This window comes from Colletotrichum siamense (genome assembly GCF_013390195.1).
Source record: "Colletotrichum siamense strain Cg363 chromosome Unknown KSG_Cg363_contig02, whole genome shotgun sequence".
Taxonomy (NCBI): Eukaryota; Fungi; Ascomycota; class Sordariomycetes; order Glomerellales; family Glomerellaceae; genus Colletotrichum; species Colletotrichum siamense.
The window spans coordinates 2863779-2878213 of NW_023501015.1; the positions used below are offsets into that span (position 1 = coordinate 2863779).

A 14435-nucleotide genomic window follows, 5' to 3' on the forward strand; every position below is an offset into this window, starting at 1 on the left:
TGTGATTCGCTCCGCGGCCACGTGTTGATGCGACTCTGAGCTGATTAGGGCGCTTGAAGATCATGGCACCAGCCGGGCTGCTTCATCTTGAGACATCAACGGTGTCCGTACGCGCGCTCACGGCAGGCTTGCTGTGATGTGCGGTGACATTAGCTTGCTTGGTGCTACGCGGATCTTGTAGAGGAGATATTGCGACTGATTGAATCCTAAAGAGGAAGGGAGCTCGACGTTGGAGCTTGGTACGTCATGCGGAGAGGAGGACGTGTTGTGGTGCTGTCTTACGCGAGGCGCATATCGTATATCGTACCTAGGTAGGTAGTTGGAGTGGGCTCTGCAAGATGCCAAGGTCGCGCAATCCAGACGGCAAACCTCGGCGTACGTGCTTATGAATACGTAGGTTTATGACAATGGATTGAATTGACGATTCCATTGTCCGAGTCGTGCGCATTTCGGGATGGCCAGACCGCCATTTGATGTTTGCTTGCATGCCATTTGACTGTAACGTTCGAGGTGGAAGTGGCTGGAGGGGAAGGAAAGTGAAAGCCCGGGAATCAGAGCAGACCTGATGGAAGCACCTGCACCTGCACCTGCACCTGTCTGCACTGTGAGCCGGAGTTGACCCCGGTTGACGGGCCTGACGGGCCTGACGGTGCCTGAGCACAGGTCCCGCAGGTACGAAAACTCGGGCTACGAATAGCCGCACCTGTTGGTCCACGACCTGTCTGTAAAGACTAACAAGCACCAAACCACACACACGCTCCACTGACAGCTGGGTCCGCGGCGCTGGGCTCAGGGTGGCCTGGGTGCCTGGGTCCAGCGGCCCACTGAACAGACAGGGCCATCTGTACAGTGTACCGTATCCACCACTTGTACCTGCAGCCCCAGCAGCTAAGTGTGCCTACCTAGGTAGGTAGGTAGGTACTTGAGGACGGGACCAAGAGGGGGCAGTTGCCAGGCGTGATTGAGCGGGTGCGGTCCGGACGTGGCGGCTCCCAGTCTCTGGGATACGGTGCCGGGTCTCCGAGCGCTCACGGTGCAGTCGGCTGCTGCCAGCTTGTGGCCCATCCAGTGCTGCTCCATGGCCAGCGTCCCGTCCCATTCGTTCCATGCCGCGCACTAGAACCACCCAAGCCGAAAGGCCCCCATTGTCGTTTGCTGCATTGGGGTCTTGAAATCCACACCAAACGACACACAATTTCGTAGAGTTTTCAGACGGACTGCGCGGGAGAAAGGGAGCATTAGCATTCGCTGCGTATTGTTCCGGCTCTATTGCTCTATTGTGCCTTTCAATGCATGCGAATGAATGTCTGCAATAGCATCATCCATCTGTGACTGAGTACGTACCGTAGGTATTTGTCTACCCTACGGGCAGGTACGGATACTTACCTCACTTACCTTACCTCGTGCCCACTAGCAGGAGGTAACTAACACTCCCGCCGCACAGTCGCATTCGCGCTCCAAGCCCCCCCTTCCCTCCTTCCCCCCTTTCCCCTCTGATCATCAGGTCCAGGTCGCGGCTATATCCCGCTCTGCCGTTAGTCTCTCTGCTGCTCTTCCTCCCGTCCTCTTCCTGCTGGTCCCCTAATTAACCCTTCAGCAATCATTATTCCCTCCTCCACACCCCTTTCTCTCATCTTACTCGACCAGTCCGGCCCAGACCAGCGTGGCCCAGGAACGACCATTCCTCACACTACCTTACCTACCTCACCTACCGTACCTACCGACGAAGCAGACTTGTTGCCTCTGCATCGTACAACTTTGACGAATCTCAAGAGGTAGGTAACGCAACGTCCCGTCCTGCTGTCTCTCGCCCCCCTCCCCGTTCCCCGGCCCGCTGTACCAATCCCAGCCTAAAGGTTGCGCACCATCACAACCGGTCCTGGTCCTGCACATGCGCCGTCAAATGTCCACAAAGTCCACCTTGCCGTATTTCACTCGTCCAAGGGGGTCGTGCCCTTGGCTTGGAACGAGTTTGCCCTGGATCTGGATCCGCGACTGACCTCATTTGCTGTGCCTAGCATCGTCGTCGACCGCCGTGCCGTGCTTCCCCTTCCCTTCCCCCTTCCTGGCGTGCCGGCCCCCTTCCCCATCAAGCAGCTTCCAGTACTGGCCTCTGCCCTCCGGACATCTGCGTCGTGGTGGAGCGCCTAGCGAGGAAAAGGGCCCCTTTTTGCAACCCCTGGTCCGCCGCACCACGAAGCTCCAGAGTCAACACTAGGACAACCGCGTACTGCGTACAGAAAAGAGTACAGAGTACAGAGTACGAAGGGTCTGCTGAGTACAGTACAGTGTACGAGAATCCCTCTCCCCTCTCCCCCCTGCCCTGCCCTGCCGTGAGATGATCCATCCTGCTCCCGTTCCTGTTCCTGTTCCTGTCCTTGACCCTTCCCGTTCGTTCGTCTCGCCAGCCAGTATCCGTCGCGTACCTGACCCTACCGCTCCCTTGTTCGCACTAAGTACGGTGCCTGTGGGTTTGCCATGCCTTCCTTGAGCCTCGACAATCCCGACTTTTAGTCAGTGCATCCACTGTCCCAAAAGTTTGGTTTGGACAAGGCTTGGATTTTTTTGGCCCTGCTCATACATTGCCTGCCTGTTCTCCTGCACTCCGTCGCTGTCGTTTTTCCATCTTTTGTCCCTTTCACGTCGCATGTTTGTTTTCTCCGAATAGCCTCTGCCGCAGTGCTGCCTCCCCCCTGCTCGTGGTCGTGGCCATGGCGTCAGATCGAATAGGAGCTCGAAAGGCTCACAGGAGTTCAGAAGGCTCTCACATCCCTCCGAATCACTTCCACCGCTCCGGAACCCCGTCCTCTTTCGCCTCCGCCTCCGCCTCCGAGACAGCAGCCGCAGCGAGGAGGGCCGAACGCGAGACCGCCCACCGCTCCGCGCCCGCGGCCTCGAAGCAGTACCAACCGCATTACGCCCTCCACCGAGACGAACCCTTCTTGCCTCCCAGATTCCCGACCGAACAGCCGGCCAACTACCGCGACTCGATTGTGTCGATTGTGGACGACCCGTTCTTCCAGCGCTTCGACGACTACGCAGGGGAGGGTGCGCATGGATTTGAGCCGCTTCGGACTCCCACACTCCACGACCCTAACCCCGAAGACGATAACGAACAAGACGACGAGCACGAGGAGATAGGCGCGACGCAAAAATACGAAATCACGCAGGAATTCGATTTCGACTTCGACTTCGGATACTTTGAGCTCCGCGATGACGACAACCCCAACGAGCGCTGGCCGCCCCCAAGAAGAGAGTCGTTGATAATAGGACCTTCCTTGTCCTGGGTAAATGCCCCACCAAACACAGACTGCGGGGTAGCTGATGAGACGGGAAGTGGAAAAAAAGGGGCTGACGATCATAGCAACAACCAACCTCCGCCGCCGCTGTCGCCGCCGCCATCATGGAGAGCCTCAACATCGCCGTCATTGGCGCATCCGGCGTCGGCAAGTCGTCCTTCGTCCAACGAGTCCTCGGTCTGTCGCGCCCTCCCATAACAAACGCCTCCAGCGTGCGCATGGTCGTCGACAACGTCACCTACGGCGTAACCCTGATCGAGCTCGACCTCGAATACTTCGAATTGAATCCTCTGCAGCCCATCCAGTGGCCCAAGCAGATTAACGGCCACATTGTACCTCGCGTAGACGGCGCATTGATTATTTACGATGTTATGAACAAGGAGAGCATGAAAGAGTTGCCACAAGCCACAGGTGAGCGATAATCTTGTTGGTTCTCCGTCTGACGCGTCGCGCCTTGCTGACGAGACCGCAAGCCGCCTTGACGAAATCCGGTCTCCCCGCGGTCCTCGTCGCCAACAAGTGCGATCACCCCGAGAGCGAACGACAAATTGACGCCGCCCGTGTCGCCAACCACGAATACTTCAAGTCCTGCGTCGGCCAGTTCAATCTGTCGACGAGTAGTCCCGAACGGGCGCGAGCCTGCCTGAATGCCATGCTGAAAGCCGCCATCGCTTATCGCAAGGGTACGTGAACACGAGTTCCAACTGCATAAGCCAATGCATGCTGATGAACCGTCAGAAACGCAAGCGTCGGAAGGGGGCTTGTCCCGCCGTCGTGCAGCCTCGGCAGCCAATCTCGAGGCCCACGACAGCTCCAACGGCCGCCCGCTAAGTCAGCACAGCAAACATAGCCGAGCGAGCTCTGATTTGTCGCTCCTTCGAGGTGTCCCCCCTCCCATCCCCGACCACCTACGCGGCCCACCAACTCCAGGTAGTCCCCGACTGGCCAACTTCAGCGCGCCATCAACCTCAACTTTTGGAACAGAGACCATCGAAGAAGAAACACAACAACAAACCGTATCGAGCCAGCTGCGGACCCCGGGCATCCGCCTCGATCGCGGGCCAACCGACTCATTCCTCGACATGGAGGAATCAGACGCCGAGTCCTTCAGGTATTCGGAGGACATCCCGATCCTGCAGCGGAGCGAAGAAACTTTCCTCGAAAAGCCCAAGCCAACGGGTGTGGCGTTTGACGAATTGGTTGACCGCCTCATCGCCCCACGCATGACCAAAGCAGATAACAACTTCTCGGATGTATTCCTCTGTCTGTATCGAAAATTCGCCGCACCAGGCGAACTCTTCTCAGCCATCCTCACGCGACTCGATCGCGTCCGGGACGACAAGTCAGCACACTATCTGTCAAAGACAGCCACCCAACTCAGGATCATTGAAGTAGTTGCGAAGTGGGTGTCATTGTATCCCGGCGACTTTGCGCGGCCAGGAACGAGACGGAATTTGGAGGAGTTTATCAAGCACCTGTCCACTGAGCCAATCTTTTCCATCGCTGCGCAGCAGATCAAGCGCCATCTTGAATTCAGCGTTGTGGAAGACGACGACACGGGCTGGGCGAAATCAGATGAATTGGCGGACCAAGAGGGCAGCAAAGTCTTGTCCAAGGACAAGACGCGCTCAACATCAGATTTGTCAAATGGGATGATCACACTCACCGTTGACGATGCGATCGATGAGAGGCCATCCAATAGCTCTGATCTGTCACACGTGGACAGGACGAGTAGCGTTGGTACACATGTCTCCTTCCATTCTTATGACGAGTACGAAAGGGAGGCTGCCAACATGGAGCCGACAGATGTTTTGCCCATGAACAAGTTCCGCTACCACATCTTCATGGACATTACAGACGATGACATTGCTGATGAGATGACACGTATCGATTGGGTCATGTTTTCGTCTATTCGTATCAGAGACTTCGTACGGCACGTCAGCCTCTCATTGGAACTTCGATCCAAGTGCAAGAGTCTCAAGAACGTTAACCGCATGATCAATCATTTTAATCATGTGGCGAAGTGGGTGGCCAACCTCATCCTGCTCCGGGACAAGGCGAAGCATCGCGCCCAGATGCTGGAGAAGTTCATGAACATTGCGCAGAAGCTTCGGCGACTGAACAATTACAACGGGCTGGCAGCTGTGCTTGCCGGCATTAACGGCACTGCAGTTCACCGGTTGGCGCAGACATGGGCGCTGGTGCCACCGGAGGCGCAAAAGTCGTTTGCCAAATTGGGCATTCTTATGGGCACCCAAAAAAGTCACTTTGCGTATCGCCTGGCATGGGAAAACTCACCGTTGCCCCGGATACCATACATACCACTCCATCGGAGAGACTTGGTTTCGGCCGAAGAGGGAAGCAAGACATTCGTGGGGCCCGACGGCGACAGAGTAAATTGGAAGAAGTTCGAGGTGCTCGGCGAAGTGCTCCTCCCTCTCATGAAGAGTCAAGGGACCGCATATCCGAATCTCACAAAGCACGAGGCGGCCCGAGAACTTATTTTGGACTGCAGGATGCCAACAGATGAAGAGGTAAGTCTAGGGAAGACAGTCTGAGACAGGCATGTGATGCTAACGGTGGTCCTCCAGGAAATTTACCAGCGCAGTGTGCAGCTCGAGAGCACGGCAGGAGGCGGTGGTGACATTAGCAAGAAGAAGTTCCCCTGGTTCGCCAAATAGAATTTGGCAGTCCGGCGGTGCATATCGATGGAGAAACTCTGTCTAACGAGGCGACAGCAACAGTGGCAACGACCAGCGATGGCGTGACGCGCGAATGGAGGGGCAGGCCAGAAGCTGGCATGTCGGTGCATGCAGGCGTATATATAACAAGTCGGGTTCATACGACGTTGCGGGAGGGACTGGTGAATGGCGATTTGGGTCGATTTCCGCGATATAGATATCCTCTTCAGCAATTGACATCGGGGCCACAGAAGGCCTCGAATTCCTCACGATATCCAGACCATTCCTGACACGGACGTCCTGGCTGGTGTGCGGTTCTGGTCCTGGTCCTGGTCCTGGTGGAGTTTTATCTCATCTCCGTCGCGGGACAATTCGCCCGTTCGAGAGACGAGAAGGTCCAGAATAACGGCGGAAGAAGAACGGCCAAGCACCGGTACGGCGGCAGCTATATTAAAAAACAGAGGCTCATCGGCGATCGTCAAGGCCGTCCGTTCGTCCCCTGTCGGTCGGTGCGGTCCAGGCCTACTCGGGGCCTGCGGCGGCCCAATGCAGTGCGATGTGGTCGGTGAACAGCTTGCCCCGCTAGGTTGGATTCAGGTGCGCTAGAGCTGGTTGACGTCATACCTCTGAAAGCTCTGATTTTAGCGTTTCAAGGAGAGGGGCAACAAGGGGCAGAAACCGGGAGCCAGCGAGCTGCAAGAGAGAGGACGAAATCACAATGGAGAGCGCATGTTCTGCAGGAATAACTGTCAATACCTAGGTAGCTAGGTATGTGATGGGCATGTGGGTATGGGGCAGTGGACAACACACTCAGTACCTAGTGTACCTCTTGATAAGGGCCCCATTCGTTGTTGTTGTTGGGGCGGGGAGACGGCCATTCCACATGGAAAAGAGAATAGCATACTGATGAATGCCCCGCGCTGTCGCCCCCTCAACCTTGAACCTGGGCAGGCCGGGACTGTCGCCGTCGCCGTCAACCACAGCGCCCCGTGTGACAGAAGCAGGCACCTGCTTGCCGGTGCTGACACTTTGCGCACAGTCTCTAGAAGGGCAGAAAGAGCCAGATAGGTAGCTTCCTTGAGCTAATCTTGCTGTCATTTGGTTGGCCGACCGGCGCTTGAAGCGTAAGGTACCTTAGGTAGTTAGTTACCTTAGCCCGTGTTCCTTGTTCGGGGCTGAGGTGCCCGGAGTAGAGCTCCCGTTGACGCCCGTCTCCCGACACATTGGTCGTTTCTCTGGCCGCTCATCAGAAAGAAAAAAAAGAAGCACACAACACGGCGAAAGTCTCTTTCCGCCAACATCCCCTCCAACCTCCGCCATTCATCAATCTACATTGCCAGCCCTCCATTGGCCAGCAAGACTAACTTGTCCGACTTTTTCCTAAGCTGACCGCCTGCCGCTGAAGCTATCGTGATACGTGACGTTGCCTACTGAGTCGTTGTGGTGGTATTTGCTAGGGTGTCTGGCTCTTACTAAAGCCAGCTCCTCCCAAGGCCTGCAGCCTCTCGCTCTTTTCGCCGCAGCAACCCACAAGTTTCTTCCCTTCTTCAACTCTCGCAAACCCCTCAAGCTCACCCGCTTGTCGTTGTCGTGACCGGCGTCCTGCCAGCCACTGTACCCAGCTCCTCACGGTGCCAATTCGCCCGCCATGGTTATCCATGACAAACACGAGTTCCTCACCGAGGAGGAGAGGCGCCTGAGGGAAGACCGCCATCGCGAGAAGTACTGGAAGAAATGGGGTCCCTATGTCGCCGAGCGACAATGGGCAACCGGTGAGCCAGCGGCTGTCTCCCAATCATGACAAAAAGCCATCTAACCAGAGTTGTGTCGCAGTGCGAGAGGACTACAGTCCCGACGGAGACGCGTGGAGTCGTGAGGATCTCCCCCCGCCTGCTTGCTCCACGAGCTCCAATTGCAACCCGCTGACAGACCAACCCCAGACTTTACCCACGACGATGCACGATCCCGAGCTTACAGATGGGGTGAAGACGGAATTGCTGGCGTTTCCGACACCCACGGTTTCCAAAACATCGCATTCGCCTTCTGGAACGAGGAAGAGTAGGTCGGCGTAGAAAATCATGTCGATCAGCTCAATTGCTGACGATACGATAGCGATTTTCTCAAGGAGAGGCTCTTTGGTCTCTCTAATCCTCAGGGCAACCATGGCGAGAGCGTCAAGGAAGCTCATTTCCACGTCGATAACACACCCGTGAGTAACCATTCCAACAATCTTCCAGAATAGGAACAAAGCTAACAACTTCGGCAGACGGTAAGCCCAAAGAAGGATCCAACTGGGATCATTGGTGCTGACGAACAGACGTAGCACTCTTACATGAAGTTCCTGTACAAATACCCCCAGAAGAAGTTTCCGTACAAGGATCTCCTTGACGAGAACGCGAAAAGAGGCAAGACAGACAAGGAATACCAGATTATCGACACTGGTGTTTTCGAGGAAGACAGATACTGGGATATTTTTATCGAAACTGCCAAGGCGACCGACGACCCTGAGGAAATCCTGTTCCGCGTGACGGCATGGAACAGAGGTCCCGATCCGGCACCCCTCCACATTATCCCGCACATGTGGTTCCGCAATACCTGGGCTTGGGGCCGCGAGCCCGAGGACAAGAAACCGTCCGTTGAGGCATACGCGGAGAGCATGGTCAAGTCCAAGCATCACAAGCTTGGCGACCGGTATCTTCTCATGTCGCCCTCGCCTGGTGTCGGCTCTAGCGGCGACGACGTCCTTCCCAAGATGATGTTCACAGACAATGACACCAACTATGAATTGTTGTACAAGCAAGAGAACAAGACTCCCTATGTCAAGGATGCATTCCACAGGTACATTGTCGATGGCGAGAAGGAAGCAATCAATCCCGAGCAGAAGGGAACCAAGAGCGCCGCATGGTTCAGTTTCAACGAGGACGGCGGTGTTGGCCCTGGCGAGTGCGCGGTTGTGCGTTTCCGCCTTTCCAAGCGGAATGAGACATATTTCGACGAAGGCGAGTTTGATGACTTGATCGACCTCAGAATCGCCGAAGCCGATGACTTTTACTACCGCCTCAGCCCGTTGCCGATGGCTGACGACCTCCGCAACATCCAGCGTCAGGCGTTCTCTGGCATGATGTGGACCAAACAGCACTACCTGTTCATTTGGGACCAGTGGGCGAATGGGGACCCAACTCAGCCACCGCCGCCGCCAAGCAGGAAGGACATCCGCAATAATCAGTGGAAGCACATGCATTGCGACGATATCTTGTCCATGCCTGATTCTTGGGAATACCCTTTCTTCGCCGCTTGGGACAGTGCCTTCCACTGCATCACGCTCGCCATGCTGGATCCTGACTTTGCAAAGAAACAGTTGGATCTCTTCACTCGCGAGTGGTACTGTCATCCGAACGGTCAACTGCCAGCGTGAGCTGCCTACCATATGCGTTGAAACAAAGACGGTGTTTGCTGACTAGGAACAGATATGAATGGAACTTTGGCGATGTCAACCCCCCCGTCCATGCGTGGGCCACCTTCCGCACGTTCAAAATTGAGCGCAAGCTGTACGGAAGGCAGGATCTGGACTTCCTTGAGCGAGTTTTCCAGAAACTGTTGTTGAACTTCACTTGGTGGGTTAACCGCAAGGATGCCGAGGGCAAGAACGTCTTCGAGGGAGGCTTCCTCGGCCTCGACAACATCGGGCTCTTCAACCGATCTGAGCCGTTACCGACTGGCGGCTCCCTGGAGCAGGCCGACAGTACCGGCTGGATGGCTTTCTACTGTCTCAGCATGCTGAACATTGCCCTTGAGCTTGCCAAGCACAGGCGCACCTACGAGGATATTGCGTCCAAGTTCTTTGAGCACTTCATCTTCATCAGTGACGCCATGACCTTCAGGACTGGCCAGAAGGATGAGAAGTCTCTGTGGAACGACGAGGATGGCTTCTACTACGATGCCATTTCTTGGGGTGGCCCCTGGATTCAGCAGCTCCCTGTCCGATCTTTGGTCGGCCTGATTCCACTCTACGCCACCATGACTCTGGAGCCTGAGCTGATTAACAAGCTGCCCTCGTTCAAGAAGAGAGTGGATTGGTTTATAGAGAACCGCTGTGACTTGGCCGAGAGAAACATGGCCAGTATCGCTAAGCGTGGCGAGGGCAACAGAATCCTGCTGTCTATCGTGAGCAAGGACAGGCTCGAGAAGATTCTCAAGCGCATGCTTGACGAGGATGAATTCTTTTCCGAGCACGGCATTCGGTCTCTTTCCAAGTTCCACGAGAAGAATCCCTTCTCAATGGACGTCAACGGGCAGACCTTCTCCGTCGGATACGTACCAGGCGATTCTGACAGTGGCTTATTCGGAGGCAACAGCAACTGGAGAGGACCCATCTGGCTGTGTGTCAATTTCCTCTTGGTTGAGTCCCTCCAGCGCTTCTATTTGTTCTACGGCCATGAGTTCCAGGTCGAGTGTCCCACAGGCAGCGGCGACTACATGCATCTCGGCCACGTCTCGAGAGAGATCCAGCACCGTCTGCAGCACTTGATGTCTCTCAACGACGACGGCCGTCGCAGCATCAACGCCGGAAACGACTTGCTTGATTTTGACCCTTACTGGAAGGACTACCTCTGGTTCTACGAGTTCTTCGACGGCGACTCCGGCCGTGGTCTCGGTGCCACCCACCAGTGCGGTTGGACTGGCCTGATGGCCAAAATCATTCACGACACTGGGTAAGCTTCCTGGTTTTGATGCTTGTTCTTTTCTCCTTGTATGCGTGCTAACAACGATCACAGCATCACCTGCCGCCTTCCACAGACTCCCCGCACTCCTTCTGCTGGCATGTCGCACTACTTCGACGATATCCTCACTCGCTCGATCAAGCGCCGCGACTCTACCGCCCCAGGCACCCCGGGACCTAACGGCAAGCCACGCATGCGCAGATCTTCTACCGCACGCTCCATCGGCGCACGTAGCGACTTCGACTCCGAGATGAACGGACAGGACGGCGGCGACGATTCGCTCGGCAACTCGGTCACTTTGGAGGATCCGGACAAGCTGCGCGAGAGGATGAGGGAGCGCTCGGAGGCGGACGCGCACATGCATCGCTACATCTCAGATCAGCTCCAGCGCTACAAGGATGACAAGGAGGATAAGGAGTATGTCAACGGCGGCGACGAGTACGAGACCAGAGCCTAAGTGATTTATGTGACCTGTAAGTATCGTCCTATCTGGTTAGTATAATCATCGTTCGATGCTTATCCGAGTGTGAGAGAGCGAGAGAATGGTTTGAAATGTAATGGCGACCGAAGTACCGGGCGAGAAAACAATTATGTGAGAGAGCATGGGAGGGGGGCTTCAGAAGAATAGAGATTGCATGCGGGAAACTTCCCTTGGTTACGAATCCGAATATTACTGCCGTCAGTGCATATAGAGCCACAGACAGAACTGTTAGAATGTGGAACAGATAGATTTCAATTTTTTCAGGCTTCTAATAAGTACACGGAGAGTCCAGCTCATCTTCTGTTTTTGTCGCCCAGACCTGGCTCGTCTCGGTATGGTTCTTTGTGCGTGAATCACTCAAGAAGCCAGCCTCTCTGCCTTCCCAATTCAAGGTCGTTCTCTCACCCGCCTGCCTGCCTGCCTGCCTTACCTCCCCTCAACGCATCAACCCCTCCCTCCCCCCTCCTCCTTCCCTCTTATCCAACCTGTTGCCTCGTCACCGTCAACCAAGCCTGATGAAGGGCCAAGTGGCCCAGAGGTATAACGCTGTGAGTCGTTAGTTTGAACTTGGTATGAAATCCGATTGCTGGTTTCGTAGGGTCTGCGGTTCGAGTCCGCACCTGAGCTTTTGTCTTTTAACTTGCTCGAGCTCTTCTCACCACCCCTCCTGTATTCCACTTTTAGTCTCTCCTTTCTACCTTTCTAGGCCCCCTTTCCGCCCTCTAGCTGATGCCATACGTTCATCACTAAGTAGGCTCTCTGTATCCAAAGGCGACTTTACCCCAGCGGGACAAGACTCGGCCCGCAACATGCGCAGCATCTTGAACCAACTCGTAGTCGGGCTTGATCAAAAGCGGGCATTTTTCTTTTGTGACGACCAAACGAGAATACCACATGTGCCCTCGGCCTTTGATGACTCCTTGTCTGAACGAAAGTCTGGTTTTAAATGAGAATTGACAAACCAGGGTCATTGGAACTGTGTCCGAGGGACCAAGTCGAGGAACGCCCCAATGTTGTTGAACGCGACTATTGGTCATCGTGCCACACCATCGTGTCAACCTGCGAGAACGCTTATGTAGTCCTTATCGGTAGACAGCAGCGGGTTCGTAGTGCATGGGTGTCACTGGTGTCATTCACCAGCTACTCACGCTACCTACACAAACACGACGTCTACTCGCTTGACTCGCAGTCTAGATCATATCACCAAGATCAGAGTACCGTGAATGCTTCTATTGTAGACTATGCACAGCTCGTCTCATGGCCTGGAATAGGATCCCTCCCATCTCTCTCTCACCCAGTCGAGGTCGAAGGACCCAACGACAGTCTCTACAGGAAGATGACGTCTTTTCAGAAGAAACATTTCCCGTTTCCCCCTTTTCCCCCCTTTCACAAGCCACCTCCCACCCCATGGCCAAAGTTTACAAGAAACACACACAAAGAGAAATCAGTTCGGCGGGGAGGTGTGGGAAGGGGATTAGATGAGTCATGGAGATATGCTAGTCGGTTGCTTCATCTTTTACTCTTCTCTTCTCTCATAAAAAAGGGAGGGGCTTGATGGTTTTGTTATGGTAAGAACTGTTTTACAAAGTGTCGGTAAGGAGCTTGTTGAGCTTGGCGATCTTGGAGGAGACGCTAAGGTCAATGGTACGGTCGCCGACCTCAACAATGAGGCCACCGACGATCTCGGGGTTGACCTGGATATTGTGTCAGTCCATGTTGCGCAGGGCGCAGAGCTTCGCCCGGTCCGAGGTGATCTCGGGGACTCGGCCGAGGTGAAGTGACGTACCTGGTTGGTGACCTTGAGCTTCTTGCCCTGGCCGACGTAGGAGGACTTGGTGATGGCAGACTCCAGTCTGTTGAGAGTCTTGTTGTCGAGTTGCTGCCATGATGTCAGTCGCAATTTTCGTGTAAGTCATCATCCGCTCTGAAATCTGCTTGATGAGAACCGCACATATGCGCGGTATTTCTGTTCGTCGAGAAAGTTCCGCCGCCAAATCCTCAGTCAAGCTTCGCTTTCTTGATTCACTGAATGCTCATGCCCTCCCCAAAGCAGAAAACACAATGCAACATTCCCTCAGCATGGTGTGAGACGTACCGTAGCGCTGGTGACAATAAGCTCAACCTCACCACGAGCAGCGCTCATGATCTCGCCGAACTTCTGGCAGACACCGGGGAGAAGGCCGAGGCGGTTGTTCTCGGCGAGGGCGGCAAGGAAGTTCTTGACGGTCTCCTGGGAGCCGGCGCCGGCCTGCTTGGTGAGCTCGGCGACGATGGCGGTCTTGTCCTCGGCGCTCAGGGTAGGCGCGGCCAGGATGGTGGACAGCTTGGCATCCTTGCTGACGAGGGCCTCGAGACTGGACAGAGCCTTGGCCGTGGGGTCGAGGGCGGAGGTCTTGACAGCGGCGGTGTACTGTGGTAAGTGAACGCAGTTAGCGATTGTTTCGCTCGATTGTTATCCAACTTTTTTTTTATCCCTCCATTTCGCTTCCTTCATCGGAGGGGACCCCTCGATGTTTCGAGCTGCTTCAATTGAATGACAGGACCCAATTGAGCCAGGAAAAACATGACAACAGGATGTTCGTACCAGGGCAGTGGCGTAGGTGCCATCGAGGCCAAAGACGGCGACGGGGGGCTTGACGTTCTCGGTGGCAGCAGCGGCAGCGGCGTAGGTTCGGACGGCCGGGACACGGGGAGCAACGAGGCGCGACGCGGGAGCCGCCGCACGAACTGCGCGGGTAGCCGATCTCGAGAACATGGTGAACGTTCGGGTGGGAGTGTTCGTTTGATGGGAGTCGGACGGGGGGGGCGTCGAGGCGGGGAGGGAGGGATGCTGCTGATTTGAGGAGCAGTGGTGGTAGCTGTCGGTTTTCGAGGTTGAGGTTTGAACTTCGGCAATTTGGGATGTTGATGCCTTGGGGCTGGCGCTGTGTCGTGCGCTGTTGCTGTGAGGCATCAACTTAGGTAAGCTGGGTCTCCAGGGTGGTCGGGTCGGTGGAAATCGGAGCTGGAATTCCATTCCGTGCTGTGTCCCGTCATTACGTTACAGGCACCAACAGCACGGAGCCTAAACAGACGCAAGCCCCACACCAATTGAGTTCCCTGTAAGCGTCGATACGAATTGAGATGAACCATGAGTCCTTGGCGACACATTCGCCCGTGGCCAAACGCGCGAAAACAGAGTTGGTCATGTCTAATGCTCGAATTCTCAAACCCATAGCCGAGTCGTCCGTAACCCTGTGCGTAATCTACAGTA

General features: G+C 55.3%; 3 protein-coding genes across 3 annotated transcripts; 2 read left to right on the forward strand and 1 right to left on the reverse strand.

Moving 5' to 3' along the window:
- Positions 1–2711: 2711 nt before the first annotated feature.
- On the forward strand, positions 2712–5980 carry gefA-1 (Ras guanine nucleotide exchange factor A; the record flags this gene model as incomplete). Its single annotated transcript, XM_036634587.1, has 5 exons — positions 2712–3287; positions 3365–3710; positions 3773–3982; positions 4038–5833; positions 5891–5980. The coding sequence occupies 5 exons, from the start codon at positions 2712–2714 to the stop codon at positions 5978–5980; spliced, it is 3018 nt and encodes a 1005-aa protein (XP_036500856.1).
- A 1648-nt stretch (positions 5981–7628) lies between these two features.
- CGCS363_v002739 (Uncharacterized protein) lies at positions 7629–11158 on the forward strand (the record flags this gene model as incomplete). Its single annotated transcript, XM_036634588.1, has 7 exons — positions 7629–7752; positions 7814–7852; positions 7921–8038; positions 8093–8189; positions 8304–9391; positions 9448–10692; positions 10756–11158. The coding sequence occupies 7 exons, from the start codon at positions 7629–7631 to the stop codon at positions 11156–11158; spliced, it is 3114 nt and encodes a 1037-aa protein (XP_036500857.1).
- A 1604-nt stretch (positions 11159–12762) lies between these two features.
- CGCS363_v002740 (ATP synthase subunit 5) lies at positions 12763–13937 on the reverse strand (the record flags this gene model as incomplete). The annotated part of the gene is made up of 4 exons (XM_036634589.1): positions 12763–12876; positions 12969–13061; positions 13278–13592; positions 13767–13937. The coding sequence occupies 4 exons, from the start codon at positions 13935–13937 to the stop codon at positions 12763–12765; spliced, it is 693 nt and encodes a 230-aa protein (XP_036499627.1).
- Positions 13938–14435: the final 498 nt, after the last annotated feature.